The sequence below is a fragment of the Sardina pilchardus genome, chromosome 24 (genome assembly GCF_963854185.1).
Source record: "Sardina pilchardus chromosome 24, fSarPil1.1, whole genome shotgun sequence".
NCBI lineage: Eukaryota > Metazoa > Chordata > Actinopteri > Clupeiformes > Clupeidae > Sardina > Sardina pilchardus.
The window spans coordinates 18,738,579-18,756,026 of record NC_085017.1 but is presented as its reverse complement, the minus strand read 5'-3'; the positions used below and the strand labels follow the sequence as shown (position 1 = coordinate 18,756,026).

The 17,448-nt window shown below is 41.7% G+C and overlaps 2 protein-coding genes across 3 annotated transcripts; one reads left to right on the top strand and one right to left on the bottom strand.

The window, feature by feature from the left end:
* Positions 1-164: 164 nt before the first annotated feature.
* fbxl6 (F-box and leucine-rich repeat protein 6) lies at positions 165-6,086 on the bottom strand. The gene is made up of 9 exons (XM_062528717.1): positions 5,126-6,086; positions 4,665-4,823; positions 4,360-4,423; positions 4,071-4,202; positions 2,889-2,996; positions 2,407-2,520; positions 1,585-1,816; positions 1,006-1,246; positions 165-635 (listed from the first exon to the last, which is right to left on the bottom strand). The coding sequence occupies exons 1-9, from the start codon at positions 5,746-5,748 to the stop codon at positions 506-508; spliced, it is 1,803 nt and encodes a 600-aa protein (XP_062384701.1). The 5' UTR covers positions 5,749-6,086; the 3' UTR covers positions 165-505.
* Positions 6,087-6,639: 553 nt separating this feature from the next.
* slc52a2 (solute carrier family 52 member 2) lies at positions 6,640-16,886 on the top strand. 2 transcript variants are annotated; one of them, XM_062529050.1, is made up of 5 exons: positions 6,640-6,875; positions 12,308-12,445; positions 12,705-13,575; positions 13,875-13,998; positions 14,500-16,886. In XM_062529050.1, exons 2-5 carry the CDS (start codon positions 12,316-12,318, stop codon positions 14,707-14,709), a joined length of 1,335 nt encoding a protein of 444 aa, XP_062385034.1. In that variant the 5' UTR covers positions 6,640-6,875; positions 12,308-12,315; the 3' UTR covers positions 14,710-16,886. The 2 variants fall into 2 exon arrangements, with proteins under 2 accessions (XP_062385034.1, XP_062385033.1); XM_062529049.1 differs by lacking the exons at positions 12,308-12,445; positions 12,705-13,575; positions 13,875-13,998; positions 14,500-16,886 and adding exons at positions 7,978-8,103; positions 8,620-11,597.
* The last annotated feature ends 562 nt before the right edge of the window (positions 16,887-17,448 follow it).

Sequence of the window (17,448 nt, the reverse complement as noted above, 5' to 3'; positions counted from 1 at the left end):
TATAGTCTAATGGATTTTACATTTGTGTATGAATGAACAGTTCTACCTTACTTCTACTACTTTTTTAACACTGAATGTTTCTGAATATCTAAATCATATTTGGTCAGCTTTACATTATCCACTTAAAATAAGGAGTGCAGTAGCCTTGGATGTCACATCATGTATTGAGCATTGAGAATGTTTATTTCAGCAATCATATGCATAAACTGTAGTATAAAAAAAACAATTATGTACAAAATAAGACTAACAAAGTTTAGAGTACAGCACAAACACTTAATGTTTAGGTGACAGGTGATGTATAGGAGAACACTATTGTGCACATTTTGCCTGTGTTAGTGATCAATAGCTTATCTACTGGCCTTTTACTTTCAAATTAAATGGCAATTAATAAGGGCAATTACTGATAACCTAGTCAATTATTCACCAAAATAGCCAGAACATTCAATAAACACATTACAGTTGATGACTGCAACGTGATACCTGGTCTTAGATGTCACCTAAAACGCTACTCTAGCTTGTCCAGGAGTTGGCGTATGTCCTCCTGGCCACGGTACAACTTCTTCAATCCCCTGAGAAGGTAGCGGCATGATGTCAGGTTTAGGTAGCCCAGAGCAACGGCGTGGCCAATCAGTAACCTGAGAACATACAGGGTTTAAGGTCAGGAAAAGTGTAGCGTAAATCCCAACGCATGGTATAGAACTTTATGACATAGATAAGAAACCTTGGCGTCAGCTGACAGATCAAGACAAGCTGATGGGTTTGATTACGTCTACGCACTCTTCTGCTTTAAAAGCAACAGCTATCTTTACTCTACTCATAAGCTGGCAGTAAAAACTTGCAATGTGAAGCGCCAACAAATTTGATACTGAGTAACTGGAATGTTTTGGCGTGTCATCACCCACGCTTCCTTCCTGCTATTTTGTTCCACTGAGAGGTTTTTGTGGAACAATAACAAAAACAAAGGCATTGGAGGATTAGAGGTTCCTGTTTGTGGCTGTGCTGTACCTGAGGGCCTGTGAAGTGACTTTGGTCCCACTGAGGTTGAGTGAACGCAGGCCTTCCACACCCTCACCAAGGGCCAGGTTACCAATGGCGATCTCCAGGTCCTCCTCGGAGAAGGCATGGTTGGTGATGTCCAGCTCGCGGAGCGTGCGGCTCCACTTTTGTGTCAGCAGGTGCAGTCCCTTTTTAGAAGATACCACTGATGTGCTGTTAAAGTAGAGGCCCCAGAACAGACACTCTAAATCTGGAGGTGGGAGGAGGGGCAGAGATAGTAAGAAAACAGTACTCAACATAGAGCTCACAAACAATAACAAACAAATATGTACCAATAAATGCATGCTATTGTACCCGCCATACACATACAGTATAACACATATGCATTCTTATTTACAATATCCGCTGTATCTGATACACACTTCCAACATTTACTTGTATAAACAATAAAAGTATTTTTGAATTATGGACAGATCATTTACATTTCTACCACTTATCCTAAATAAGCAATTACTGTCAGAAAATCAAACACCCATAACATTACAGTTGAGAGTTACATACAGCAGTGCAGGCTAAACTTTGGCTCACCTTCGCAAGGCAGGGCAGAAAGGGCAGTGGGCGTCACACGCGAGCAGCCTCGTAGGTCCAACACTCGCAGTCGGGGGGAACCGTGGAGCAGACTGTTCAGGTCCTGATCCGTGAAGAAGGACACAGACGAGGTCGCAATGCACAGTTCCTCCAACATTGGGAAGCCGAGAGTGGAGGTCGGGATGTTCCGAATCATCTTGGCCCTTGGCATCACGTTCATCATGCTGAAAACCTGACAATGGGAAATTGTAAAAAAAAAAATATTTTTAAAAAAAAAAAAAGCCACACGAGCAGAATAGTCTATTCTTAGCTTAAGGCAAAAGTGACAATCTAGCTGCTTCACCCATAGTAACTTACAGTGCAGGGAAGGCATACGTTGCTTCAGTGTGAATTCTCAGTAGGAATCACATGTGTGATCATAACATTGTGCTCTGAGATACAGGGATAGGCACAGACACATCCTGTACATGAAAATATGGGCCTTGAAACCAATGAAAGCCAAACATGCAACGACACCTCTATAGTCATCTTTAGGATATTACACTTCACCTACTGATGCGACAGAGCAGATCTGAATGATGAATAGTGTCTCTAATCAAAATCAGAGCAGTATCAATGCAGTTCTGACTGTAACTTGTAAAATGTTCTGCCAAGAAATATACTTAGACTATAATAATACTGGACAAGCATTTCATTACAAAAAAGAAAAGAAAAAGAAAAACATTGACAAGAAATTGGCATCATTTTACCTGTACAACCTGTACCTGTCCTGTACGTGGAACACCCTCCAGGGCTACAGACAAAACAATAATAAACATGTACCTGAAGCTTGGGGCAACCCATCTGCAGAGCTGGAATGCAGATGGGAAGCTGAGGGACTCCAGCGTTGAGATTGGTGTTGATTGCCAGTGAGCGAAGCTCAGGACAGCAGCCTTTCTGTAGATGACAAAAGACTGTGATGACTTTTTACTAGGGACCGAGGACATAAGCAGCCATATGCTAACTCTGAATGCACTTGGTGATACTAACTAAACTTCATCTATACACATTATGTAACATTTGTTCTCCAGCACTGTTTTAAATGTTGCCTGTTTAGAACAGATGTACATTGTACAATGAAAGTATAAGTTTGTTGTCGGCCTATGGGGCCCAATCATTGCTGATTTTGTGTCAACAGCACCCTCTAGTGACTTGGTTCAACACAAAGCTCATTATCTATTCACTGGCTGAAAACCACAGACTCTTACATCTTTACTGAGCAAATAATATGTGTGAATCAAAAACTAGAAAAGTAGACAGCTCACTGATATGACGGTGAGCAGTTTCTCGCTCTTTGAACCATGGCTGAATAAGATCTTCCGGATCTGAAGACCAGAGGTTTCCAAGAATGTGACAAGGCCTTCACCCTGGACCTAAGGGATGGGGGGGGGGGGGGGGGGGGGGGGGGGGCAATCAGACACACATTGCACACTTTTGAAAAGGGTTCCCATGAAAAATTAACACCTACATCACACTTTTCGCTCAGCCTTGATTCACATAACCTTTAAGAAATGGCGGTTTAAAGCGACTTTCAGCTGTGTTGCTGTTGCTGCTCTAAACACATTTAAAAAAATAAACATGCAGAAAAAAACCCAATAATCTATCAATAACAAAGGATTGTTATTCTGCCAAGCAATACATTTCTTCAGCAGCATAACAGAATGATTTCCAAACATAACACAGATGCAAAAAGAGTTGTATTTGGCACAGTAACACTATTTTGCATTTACAGGTTACAGAGCATTTTACAATGGCCATGTGTGTCGTGTGTCTGGGCTCTGAACTCTGAACATGACTCCATCCCAACAATCAATTGTATAAATATATTTTTTTTTGCATGAGCCAATTATCACTTGCATCACAATATGTGCTTCGGACCACAATGTATGTTGTGGGCCAATTTAGGCATCTTTGCATTATAGTGTCTGGGCAGCACACCCTTGATATACAGGCGTACAAACCATACGATGTAGATAAACAAACATATTCTGTACTAGGCCTGTGTTGTCATGTTAATTGTATGCTTGCTACAATATTTTTGTGATTATGTATTAATGTACGTATTGCATAAGTATTATTGTCAATGTCAATTAAAGCAACACTAAAACACTCTTCCTCTGTTGCACGCACGCTATTTGTTTATCCACCAAATAACGTTGCCTACAGACAAGGTAGTTCATATTGCATGATTTTATGAAAGTATGATGTATTGCGACATCGAAGCAAGTCAAATTTGTGGTTTCTTAGATCTCATTTCATCGAACCACAGGTACGCTGATTAAGTTACAGAGTGTGGCTATAGCCGATAGAGGGCCGTGAAGTGAATGCAGAAGTGCCGTTCACCAATACGAGGTGATGAACCGCTGAAATGATTTTGGAAACATTATGTTAAGGTACGAAAAAACTCTTTAGCGTTGCTTTAAGTGAATGTTGCTGGCAGAACTTACATCACTGTTCTGTACATCTATGCTCTCCAGCTGCTTGCAGTGGCTGGCCAGACTCTGGAAGGATCTGTCTGTCACGCCTGTACAATGGGACAGCTTCAGGGAACTCAGCTGAGGGCAGGACTCAGATACAACCTGAAAGACATAAAAGATTAGCTAATGAAAAATGAATAAGAAAGGCTAATCTGTTTTTGATATGATCACTACTTAATGAGTCAATAGAGATACATTGGGCAATTAAGGGAAGAAGCACAGATGGTACAATGAATCGTATGCATTAAGGAGTACTTACCTGAATAGCATAGTCCACATTCTTTTTCCAGTGACAAAGTGAAAATTCCCTGAGCTGAGAAAGTCTGAAAGGGAAAAGTTTGAAATCAAACAATAAGCTTATATTTGAACATGCTTATCGACATTGGATATCAAAGCAGGTGTACAATGCTGTGTACACCAGCAGCAGAAACCTATACTGAATGGACCTACTGTACAATAGGCTCAACTCAACACGATAAGCAAACATACAACAGTTATCCATCCCAGGAGCAGATAAACTGTTAATAAGAATGGAAGCACACAGCCCATCCCAAAAGATCTGACCTGTTCTGTGCTATCCAGCTCACAGTGTCCTTGATCTTCATCTCGGTCTTGGGGAGCTGACTCTTGCCAGGTTCTATCCAGCAGTATCCCATGGTTACACTTCGCCACAGGCTGGGACTGGATGCAGCATCATTCCACAACCGACATACCCTGGACACCCTTAATAATCATAAAGTACAACAGGATGACAGGATCACATGCAACTGATTGACTCAAAACTATACGTGAAAGGTCCGGAGTAATCCTATAAGGAAATACCTAAATTACATTTCCTGCTCTCTCATCTTACAAAACTATGCAATAGCTATACAATAAAATAAAATGTAACAATACCATTGAGCAGACAGAATATCACACACACACACACACACACACACACACACACACACACACACACACACACACAGAGAAATATATAATAGACAATACATGATTCATATAACAATTAATTTGTTACACACCTGCACAGGAATGGCACTGCCCCATCTCGATGAACAACATACTGAAATATATTAACCAGCACCTCCACTGGGAGTCTCTGACCCCAGCGGTCAGTGCCATCATCTGAGGGAGCGACAGTTGCCTGTTCAACCAGATGATCAGGATCACTGCCCTCTACTTGAGTGTTCACTATGACAGGCCGTCTGACAGGTCTGACACGTTCCCTTTTCTTCTTGTTTTTGGCGATTTTCTCTTGGCCTTTTTTCTTGGTCAGTGTCTTAGTCTTCTTTTTGCGGCCCTTCCGCTTGGGTCTCCAAACACTGTCACTCTGACTGACATTGGATATGATCAGGAGCATGTCCTCTCCCTGCTCAATTGTGTAGTTAGGTCTGGGCGTCCGGGTACTTTTGGACTTTTTCCTCTTGACTTTGGGTTTGGCTTTTGAGTCCGTGGAGGGGCCACTTTTTCTCTTAAGAGAACTCCGTTTATTAGATCTGTTAGAAGGCCCACTAGATATCGCATCACTGGTTGACTTGTCATTTGCCAAGCCATCAGTCGGTACAAGCAACTCACTTGAAGTGGATTCCACCTCCTCCTGCCTTCCGTCTCCAAACCCAACAACTGGCTGGTCGGCTCCTTCCATGTCTGCCTATGGTTATCCTCTGTAAAGTCCGACAACGAGTTTTCATTGGCAAGAGTCGCCTATTTATCAAGGAACAGTGTTCAATAAAAATAAAAACTAGCCTAGCTCATGTGTTCACTGACTATGATAGTATCATAGGATGACTGCACCTTCACTTCTATCTTTAAAATATACCTCGGCATTTGAAATTAGATACCCGTACTTTGAATGAACTACTGATTAGCACCAAATGTTTTCTGTAAACATGCATTACATATGTCTGATGGTGTTCCCATTAATGTAAAATTGATGACTGACAACAAAAGATTGAGATTGTTGACTCCTGCAGAGCTCGTCTATGGACTCTGTTCAAAACATTTATTGGGAAGTTGGTGACAATCATCCATCAAGATACTGATAACTTCCGGGAAAAGACTATTCGTGTCAAAATAATAGTCTACACGTTAAAGCAAAGTCTTTTTACTTTAACCAGAGACACTTATATATATAAGTGTCTCTGGTTAAAGTCACTCAGACCCTACCTGAAATAATTCAAGTAACCTTTTGTCAGTTACTGAAGCATTGCGCACCCTAACCGAATAGGTATACGTAACTGCAACCAAACAAACCGGATGGCATATATATATATATAGTCTAAATACATGATGAGAACGTTTGCCTTTACAACTAAAACACATGCCACTTATTTAAAACAGATGTGACCGTGTTGAAAAGTTGAAAAGCGTAGACTTTTAAGTACCATGCTCACAGATAATTATCCTATTAACGTTATTGATGCTGTTTTCACAGATTCCTTCTCTTGTATAATTGGTCACTACTGCCCTCAACTGGAGTGTTGGGGGTATTACACTTCAGTCACTTCTATACGAAAATCCCATCGTGCTTTGCAGGGTACTTACATATTTTCCCCATGTTGCTACTGCCCATTTTCAGTGTTGGGCTGCTAGGAAGACATAAACAGAAATACTTTACTATGTATTCGTCTGAATCCAGGGTGGTGCAATTAGGAGGAAGTTGATCGTATCTAACGTAACGCTAACATCACCATTTCCAAAGAATTTGGACAATACGCCAACGACTTCTCTTGGTTGTTCCCATTCAGACTTAACGTTATAACTGCACTAAAGGTAAGCAGTAACTTCAGTATGTTGGATTTAAAGTCCGTTTACTTCGACTCAAAGGCAACGTTAGTTATTTAACATTATTATTAATAATGTAACATTGATTTTTAAAAGAACGTGAGGACGCAAATATAAGCATTACACAACTGACTTGCAGAGGTTAACAAGCATGCGTTGTGTATCAATCTCGTAACAACCTATTGTTTCTCAGGCGTTCAATGTGAACATTGACATGTTTTTAAGTAAACACTGTATTCATTTCCATACTCATAGATGACAGTTAACGTTATTTGATGAGCTACAGGTAAACTGCTCGAGCCCGGTAGCTAACCACCCATCTTCATGCAAACACACTGCTTTTCGCGCGGTTGAAGGCAAGGGCAATCGCCATGATGTAACTGGCTATCCTGCTGTAGCTTGTTAAATTAGCTTTCTCTTGTTGTGCTTTGCACATGGGTCTGAGTTCAGTAGCCTACAGAACATTTCTTTTGACCGTGAGTAGATTACAGGAATAAACTGTTGTCTCGTTTGAGGCAATGGTGTAACTGACAAAAGTTCCCCAAGCGTTTTACTAATATTCACTGTATATTCAATGTAAGTTTTACAACAATGAATTAGATATGCATTGATTCAGAGCTCACATTATTTTGACCCTTGCTACTTCCAATCAGAATTCAATCGGAAGTTGAAGGTCGACGGAATTACTCAATTTAACCTTTAGCCCAGTTTGCCATGGATTCTTTTGCAACCCATGTAATCAGCAGCCACTTTTCGCATTCTGCTGTTTTTTGAGTTGCTTGCCAATGGTGCGGAAACACCTTTTCCTGACATATTCCTGAGATCACGCTGAAGTCTACAGTCCTTGCACTGAGATGGAAAACAGTCATGCATGCTATGTCTCCTCTACTGTAGACCTGAGACATTTGTTTTACCTGTATGGGTGTGTGGAGAAGCATTGTTGTTGAAGTAGGTCAGAGGAAAACAGCCTCATGGGCTACTGCACCTTTTCCCTCAAGAGATTTGCCATCACGTCTTGTTATATTGTACAGTAACAATTTGTCTTTGTGACGATACAATCTAAAACATTTATCTGGCCTTTATTTGGAAGCCGGTGCTCCCCAGATGTTTTAAATACATCCTCCTCAAGCAAATTCTCCTGGACCCCCAATCATGGACACGGATCAAGACTCTGGACTCGCAGGCCCAAGCATTCTCAGTCTTGCTGATGATTTGAGTGAGTATTAATTTCACCTTCATTGCGTTGTTTACTTCACAGTTTGGTTTACCTTCTATGGAAGGCTGTGAAAGTTGAGAAGGCGGCAAAATATTCCGACTTTTTGTCAGACATCTAAAACAACATGGAGTCAAATGTGTGCATATAACCTTTTAGCAAAATATAGCACTACAAGTGTTCAGTGCTTTAGTAAACAGTTGTCTTTGCAGTTAGGTTGAGACTTGTTACTGTTGTAGTGAAAATCTCACCCATGACCATTTGTTGTATTTTTCCATAATAGTGTTACTATGGTTCAACAAATTCTAATTAACCAGTTACCAAATCAAATCATGCTGTTGGTATTCCAAATGAAGACCATCATTATGAATACCCATCCTTAGAAAGCTTAAAGTAGTCAGCAGTCACTGTGATGTGTTTTTGTTATTTTTATTTACTGTTCATTTACCAAATATGCATAATTGTGTGCGTTAGGTGAATTTGAGTTCAACATTGTATTTTTATGCATGTCTTTTGTAGGGGATGACACATATGATAAGCTGGTTGGTGACTTCCTGGGATCTCAGACCGGTGAGGGACTGCAGTTGGACGAGAGGCCATGCAAAAACCGGCTGTTGGTTCAAATTGGACTGATGCGAGAGGACAACGAAGTCCAATGGGGGCCTGTCCTGAAATGGCTGCAGAAGATTTTTTCTATGTTCCAGTCTGCCGATTTCCAGTGTTTGATTGAGAGAAACATTGAAACAACTTTAAGCTTAACTGGTGATGCACGAAAAAAGTTTCTTGAGTCAGATGTTAATTTTGAGTTTGTTGGACCCATATGTGATAGCATTGGAATTGGAAGAACAGATTTGTTGGAAATGTCTGACTTTTCTGAGCAAGCCCAGTGCACTGAAATTACCAATGGTCTCATGTTGGAGTTGAGTAATTTTGTATTGCGAGAAAAAATTGACACCCTTGTTTTAGTTTCATGGATCAGAAACTTTGATCCCCAGTTCTGCAGTGACGGGAAAATTCAGAAGGCCAATAGATTGCTCAAAGCAAAGCTGAAAAAGTTCATGCTGCACTATCGTAATTTCCAAAGGACTAGGTACAGGTCAAATGGCCTGATGGATCAGTTCCTTCAAACTCCTTTTGATCTCTACTCCTCCGATTCTGAAGCTGTGGACAAACCATCTCGCAAAGGCAACTTTAAGAAAAGAGGTCAAAAGCGGCGCCCGGGGAGACCTCGGCTTAAGGAGGAAGAGGAGCCAACGGCAGTAACACAGAAACAGACAGGAAGTCGGCACAAGCTTGTTACTGTGAAAGAGGAGTATGATTCAGATGGGTATGATAATGAGGCAGAAACAGCTCCTGGGTCTAGAGGAAATCCACACATCAATGATGGAGAGTCTCTTACTCTGCTGGATGTCTCTATAATCTCTGTCCAGAAACTGTCAAACGTGTATGGAGGTAAAACTGAGGTGTCTAAGCAGGTCTCCTTGGATCTTCTGAAGAATCAATACACACTAATGCTTGCAGAGGATGATGGCATGAGTTACATGACCGAGCAGATTAATGCGCTCAGTGATACACACTCCTTAGTTTCTCCGTTAGATTTTCTGCATTACAACACACATTACCTTTTGGACATTTACGATGCAATTGAGCAACAGATCATGTCCTTTGAGCAAGAAATTAGGGGGACAACTGGGGAGAAACTAGGGCGGGACAACACTCCCACTTTTAAGTTTTTTGTGAATTTTGATGAAAGTGCCACGTGCCGTTACATCCGCATGGCGTCAGATATGTTAAGCCCTCACGAAAATACAAAGAACAATAGCAGGAGACACTGGCTGGCCTTCTGTGTCGAGAGAGGCAATCCCTCCAAACTCCCAGCAAACGTGTCCAATCGCTTCAACAACTACTTTGAAGCAGCTGCGGCCCTTCTTCACCACCGGACGGATGTGGTTCTTTTCTTCTCTGATCTACAGGCGCTGAATGACGAGCCCAACATAATACTTGACAGTATAAACGAGGATGCCAACGATGATGCAATTCAAGCCTTGGTGTGTGTCTTGGCTATCGTGTACTGCAAGGTTCTTGGACCATACTGGCAGCTTCTCAAGAGCAAAGCGCAGTATGCTCTATACAGCAGATACATCTACTGTCTTTACCAGAAGCTCCTGCAGTGGTCAAAGGATGCCACAACTCTCATGGAGCCAGAGATGGCTACAAATGTTTTCCTTCAGGTTCCCCTGCAGGAGGGTACCTTCAGCAAGGTCTTCTCATTCTGCAATACCAATGCAGAGAATCAGTTTGGCATACTCATCAGAACTTGTCTGGAAAAGGTCATGAAAGTCATTGCTGCTGTCACAGAGGAGAACTTGAAGGACTTCCTTCCTGGAGGGGTCTATTGTCAAGAACCCTCTGCTGAGGTGTCAAATCAGCTAATGAACTGTACTTTCTCCCACTTGATGGGGGAATACCCTTTTGGCCAGGCCTTCCCATATAAGAGTCAAAGACCTGACCTCACATCACCATCTGACTCATCCAGAGCGATGCCTTTAGGGCAGAAGAATCGTTTCTCTCCTCCTGGAAAGCCACAGTCAAAACCAATGCAGCAAAGTCCACCATCAATGTTCAACAAGCCAATCAAAAAGCAGAGGAAAATGCTGTTGCCAGTTGCAATGGATCAAAGTGAAGACCAAGGGTCTGAGGCCACTCGAGAAACCATACTGATGTCCATTGAAAAAAATGGGGGACCTTGTCGGACCAAGCAAGATGTAGATCAACTTTTGCTCCGTCTAGAAGGTGCAACTCATGTTCAAAAACGAGAGGCTATCCGTTGCGAGCTGGGATACCAAAAAGTGGTCCTTGGCTCGCGAAACCCAAACCTCGCTCATGTTGGTTTCTCGCTCACTGATATGGTGACTAAGTTGAAGGCCGTGCTGCCAAACGAAATGGGCTACGCAAGTCCAAACGAAGACGTTGAGGAAGACGAGGATGATGCAGAAGGCATGGATACAGATTCTGTCCCAGTTATTGGAGATGCACATGGAGATACTTTGGACAACGCTCCTGAAAATGATGACGATCGTGGGATAAACTTGGGACGAGTAGGAATGCCACCTTACCAAAATTATAGGGAGATGAACGACTTTCAAAAATCTTTTACTTAGTTGTTGACTTAAGCAGCTAGTATGATGACACTAGAGAGAATTTGAGTTAGAAGTTTCATGTACAGAGCCACATGTTAGTGTAGACTTTGTAGAAATTATGTTATTGAATTATGTTAATCTGTGAATTTATAATCAGTGTAACAATGACTGTCTAGTGGCTAAACATTTGCCTGTTACCTCTTTGTGATGTCCTCCATGTGGACAGAGTTATCTGTTAAGCATTGTCTTTGTTTCTCTCTCTTGAAACTTTAGTATGTTGTTATGTGTTAACCACATTTTTTTCCAGTATATTTTTCTACGAGTTGATATAAACGATCAATAAAATATTAAAAAGGATTTTCATATCCTGTTTTCTATTCTTATAAAAACTTTAACTTTGAAAGTATTTGCCTGTAGTACATCAGTTCATACATTTAAACATGGATATGCTATTAATTCATGCTAAAAGGCATTTATTGATGAAACTATATGCTATGCAGTAAGTGAAATTACACATATTACAATTTTTGAAGGAGCTGGTTGAATGTGAAAGCAGGAGAGTAGTTAAAAGAAATCAAATCCCCTACACGAGCACATGAAGATAATGCAAAATACAGGCATGAGACTTACCAGTCCGAAGATGAAATCTATTGGTATGTCAGTCAGAGTGTGCTATCTGAAACCATGTAAAACTTAGTTGTGAAAAGGAACATCTTGCTTTATTGTTAATAGTGTGCAATAGTTTTACATCACCCAAAAAGAAGAAGAATATTTGCATTGTGAATATTTCAAGTTTGAAGAATGTGACAGAATAAGAACTACTGTGATAACTGATCCACTACTGAATTTCATTTTGAGATGACGTTAATGTAAGGACCTACACACAGTACTGAAACATTACAGAATATATATGTGTACAATGCAGTGTAACCAGGGAGAGAGGTTTTCCGGGGCCAGCTCAAATCCACAAATTCGGTGTCTCACAGCATATGTTGCCTATGGTGATGGAGAAGCCTCGGATTGGTTTTGTATCTATTTAAAGATTTGCACATTTGTGTCCCACACAGTAGTCTAAATGGCAGACTCATGGTGGAACCATGCGGCGGTCACCCACTCACTGGTGGCCCTCTTCGGAATGGGCTCCTGGATTTCAGTTAACTCCCTCTGGGTGGAGCTGCCAGTCATAGTGAACGTTTTGCCAGAACGTAAGTTTTTCTGTTGTCTTGTTAAGCAATGACCGCCTGCTGCACACGTTAGTTAATGAGAGATTTAGCTTTTCAGTCATTGGGTATTCCCGCTGAGTTCATGAATTCCAATTCACATGCCAAGTTCTATTTCCCAGATTTAGAAAAATTGGTGTCAACATTAAATTAACATTAATAATTGACTCAAAACCAGTTACATTAAATACAAACATATTAAATAAATAACACTTTATATTTGAAATATTTTTTTCTCAATCAGGTTGGAATCTCCCTGCTTACCTGTCGGTGCTGATCGCCTTTGGGAACATAGGTCCAGTGATGGTAACGCTCATACATCGCTTTGCCCCCCATCGTCTGAACGAGCAGCTGTTGATCCACTGTATCCAGGCCCTGGCAGTGGTGGCCGCCGCCCTGCTGGCGATTGTCTGGGACTACGAGACCGAGGTGGCCGGTCGCAAGCACTCGCTAGCCTTCCTGGTGCTCACCTTCGTCCTGGCCTTCGTCTGCTGCACCTCCAACGTCTCGTTCCTGCCCTTCATGTTCCGCCTCCCGCCGCAGTTCATCCGCACCTTCTTCATCGGCCAGGGCCTGAGCGCGCTGTTCCCGTGCATGGTGGCGATCGGCCAGGGCGTGGGGAAACTCGAGTGTAACATCGTCAACGGCACCGTGAAACCCGAGCAACTGCCCGAGAACTTCCCGGCCCAGAACTTTTTCTGGTTCCTGTTCGTCATGCTGGTCGTGTCGGGCCTCTGCTTCGCCGCGCTGAGCAAGAGGATCTCTGGGGATAGCGAAGCGCAGCAGGTTGCCGTTCCTGACCCCGAGCCGCAGACCGAGGAAACAGTGGGTGGGGAGACACACCCGCTTCAGAACGGGGATGTAGTCGTGTGCAAGGAGGAGGAAGAATTGGAAAAGCCTGCGGCAGCTCCTGAACCAGCGACCTTCTGGACGGCGAGAAACGTCTACTTGCTGTTGCTGCTGGGCCTCTCAAATGCGTTGACCAATGGGGTGCTGCCATCTGTTCAGACTTTCGCCTGCCTTCCCTATGGGACCATGACTTTTCACCTGTCTGTCGTCCTCGGCAACATTGCCAACCCTCTGGCCTGCTTTGTGGCCATGTTTTTTCTCCTCAGGTCAGTGTGTAGGGGAGTCCTGTTCTCCCATTCATGTACTGTAGTTGCTAAACCAGTATTCCCTTTCTATACATTACATTTTGAATACATAGGCATATTGTATGCAGACAAATTATATGCAACATTGCGTTATCATGAGTCATTTCAGTCCATAGCATCATTTCAAGGAAAATATGCAGTCCCTTGAGGGCAGTTAAGATCCCTGTATTATATACAAACATTGTACTTGCCATTTTTTTGATTGTCAGCTAACTCCTATCTGCAACCCCCCCTTTTGTTTTTCTGTCCTGGTGCTACAGGTCTAGTGTGGGACTGGGCATAATGGCCTGCGCTGGAGGTGTGTTTGCTGCCTACTTGATGGCTCTGGCTGCCCTCAGCCCCTGTCCACCCCTCCTGGGCAGTGCAAGTGGCACCTCCCTTGTTGTAAGTGAGACCAACAGAGGCATGAAAGAACAATATCTCAATATCTGTCCAAAGATGGAGGGATTGGTTGTCGTTGTCACTTATGTTTGAAATGCATTGTTTAAAGTTGTGGGCCGATGGGTTAGAAATGATCTTATCTGTGTGAAAAAAGTGCAATGGGAAAAAAATGGCACTTTGATCTTGTCAATAGAACGTCAACATCTCTGTGAATGGAAACGCTGGCTGGGCTTCCCAGAGATGACCGGAGCACTCAGATTACTTAATAACTTTTTTTATTGTGGTGCACAAAAGACTAGTCTTAGTCTTAGTCTTTTGTGCACCACAATAAAAAAAGTTGTGAAGTAATCTGAGTGCTCCGGTCATCTCTGGGTTAGTCTATCTGAAGTAGCCCAGCCAGCGTTTCTGATCCTGTGGTCCTGGACTGTGAGCACCGACAAGGCTTGAGCGCAAGTGACAACCCCTTCTACAATCTCTCTGAACGCTTCTGTCTCTTCCACACAGGTGACCTCGTGGATCATTTTCACTGGGTTGTTCTCCTACCTGAAGGTGGTGATCGGGACGCTGCTTCACGAGGCGGGCCACGCGGCGCTGCTATGGTGCGGGGTGTTCATCCAGGCCGGCTCCCTGCTCGGGGCGCTCTCCATATTCCCCTTGGTCAACGTCTATGAGGTCTTCACCCGTGGCCAGGATTGCGTGGACAACTGCAGCTGAGAATCTCCCGCCCTCTCCCTAAGTGGTGTGGGGTGCATCCCAAACTGGTGTTAGGGGTAAGATGTGATTCGGTCACGTCCCTAGACACACACACACACACACACACACACACACACACACACACACACACACACACAATAACCTAAAATAAACAACGGAATCGTAGGGCAGGATTGCTGTTTCGTAAGTTCTGTAAGCTATACAAAGTGCCTTCAAGGTCGCCGGCTTGTTTATGGCCACCTGTCTGGGTATCCTCAGTGTCCCCTCCTTGCACTCACTACTTGCTGCTCCCACCTTTTCATGAAAATGAAACGTTCGTTAGACTCTAATGTTGTATCAGGAAACTGGAATGTTTTAATGAGTCAGTTGTATGTTTTGTTCTTCTCACTCAGATTTATAATGATGATGCTGAAATATTATTATGCCAGTCATAATAGAACACTCAATGCCTTTTTACTGTAACTTTCTCAAATTGCCTCTAACGGCAAGATCGCAAGTATTATTTGCAGCCTTCAATACATAAACACTGACAGTATTTTAACGGGTGAAAAAAAAATACGATGTCTCATTGGATGACAAGGCCAAGACAGTGCCATTTTAATCACAGAAAGAATTTAAACAAAGGAGTGGACCATCTTGTAGATTCCATAAGACCATTGTATACTGTAACATGTCTGACACAACTGATGCTCCAAACTGTGGAAAACTTCTCAGTGATGCTGTATGTACCTTTATATTTTCTACAACAAGGAGGTCAGTATAATCATGGGAAACCATTACGTCACATATCTTTGAGTTTTCTTTGTTATTTTAATGCAAATGCAAAATTGTATTTGCATATATCTAGGAAAGTTAATTTCATTGGCTCTTAATCATTATTTGAGGGAAGGAACTACTGAATTAGAGCACTATTATAGCACAAACATAGTTGGTATGTATAACTGATTTTGTAATGTTGCCATTGTTTATATTTTATGTTTATTTTGATGAGGTAGTGTTTGTTATTGTTTCTCAGTTTGATTTCATGTTAATTTTTTGAAGTGCATATTTTCAGTCGTTGCCTAAACATGGCTTTTTTCCCCAAAAAACATCTTGTCCATGGATATACCAGGGAAGTTGTGGTTTGTTCAATGTCCAATTATGAACAACCTTCAGTTGATGTAGTATAGAACATCAGGGGCCATTCAGATAGTGATATGTTATATTATGGCTATATGGGTAATATTACTTTCCACTAGTATGCTAAGAAACTGCTGGTTGTTTTCTCACATCTGTATTAGTAACTGTATTAATGTAGACCTGAAGGATTGTGTTCCAAGAAAACTGTTGCTAAAGTGAAGCCAGTGAGATGCATTACCAATTGAATTCCTGAGAAGTGTGATTTGTATTCTGAAATTATTGTAACAGTTAGCACTATTAATTGTAGCTCAGGGAAGTCCAAATCAAAGCCTTTTCTTCTTTTGGCCTCAGATACTCTGACTTACTGTATGTGTCATGCCGAAAGTAGTATTGTAGCTAAAGGGACCTTTCAGTTGAAGTGGAGCATTCTGTTTTGTATGGTCATTCCATTTACATCAGATTACTTTGTCATACATACGTTAGACAAACCACACAGTGGGAAAACATGCTTAAACAAACATGCTGACTTCATCATTGATGACTATCTTGTGTGCAACTTTTTTGACATTTTAATGATTTGTTTTCCCTTTATATTGTTGTGCCTGATGAGGAATAATTGTGATGTTGACATGTGGTCCTCGTAAAAACAACGGATATTTATCATAGTGTTTCAGTGTGTAATAATATCATTTCTACATATGTGATATATGATGATTCAACAAATTCAACAGAATTAAAGGAAAAAAATGTGTATCTTAGTCTACCTGAGAGATTATATAATTGACTCTGAGCCGACACTAAAATTGTGTTTACCATGGCACTGAGACCATAAGCTATTATTACACCATGCACTTATCCCTTCATCCAATCTATCTTTTTTTTAATCTTTCATATTTTAAATGTTATAATAAAATGGATTCTTTCTTTAATTCATTATGGGTTTTTTTCCCTCTCTTAAGGGGAGTCAAGCAGGACTGGTCACTTTTGTGGTGTAACAAGAATGTATGGTTTTATGTACTGTAAGCCTTTTGAAATAAATGATGATGACCATAACCTTGTATAGATCTGGGTGTTTGGTCTTCTGATTCCTTGTCTCCTCTCTCAGCTTGTGAGAGCCTTTACTCTTAAGGACCTTAACAGATGTGTTGCTGGCCTGTTGGCCTCTTCGGGCCCATCCATGGTCACATGCGATAAATAGCCTTGTGATCTTGGACATTACGGTGGAACAATGCATAGGAAACAAGCCCTTAAACAGGAACTATGATCATATGGCTTAGTTCTTAACCTGAGGGGAAGAAACCGAGGCAAAGGTCAGACTTCCAAGCTGGTCTCCGTAGTTTTGTAACTGCGATCCTGTGGAGATGAGGAAGGTCTTTTTCAGTGGAGACTTTGTTCTTTTTTTCTGCCTCAAGAAAACATTTATGAAGGCTATTTAAATTTTACAGAAACATTATTGCTGACAATTTGCTTCAATGCCCTGATATAATGATAGCTAGAGTGTCACTTCAGCTCAGTTAATATTATACCCACAAGTTAAGGATAGGCATTTTGGGTATAGCCTTCTGCAGTGAGTGCGTGCAACATTTCTGTCAATGTTTCTAACATACCAATCCATTTCCT

Bases quoted from the DNA above. Each gene is read 5' to 3' on its own strand.
- fbxl6 (XM_062528717.1), bottom strand. From the start codon at position 5,748: ATGGAAGGAGCCGACCAGCCAGTTGTTGGGTTTGGAGACGGAAGGCAG. The intron at 4,824-5,125 runs GTGTGTAACAAA...ATGATTATTAAG, and splicing joins GCAGTGCCATTCCTGTGCAG to GGTGTCCAGGGTATGTCGGT. The intron at 4,203-4,359 runs GTAAGTACTCCT...TATGTCTTTCAG, and splicing joins ATGTGGACTATGCTATTCAG to GTTGTATCTGAGTCCTGCCC.
- slc52a2 (XM_062529049.1), top strand. From the start codon at position 8,040: ATGGACACGGATCAAGACTCTGGACTCGCAGGCCCAAGCATTCTCAGT. The intron at 8,104-8,619 runs GTGAGTATTAAT...TGTCTTTTGTAG, and splicing joins CAGTCTTGCTGATGATTTGA to GGGATGACACATATGATAAG.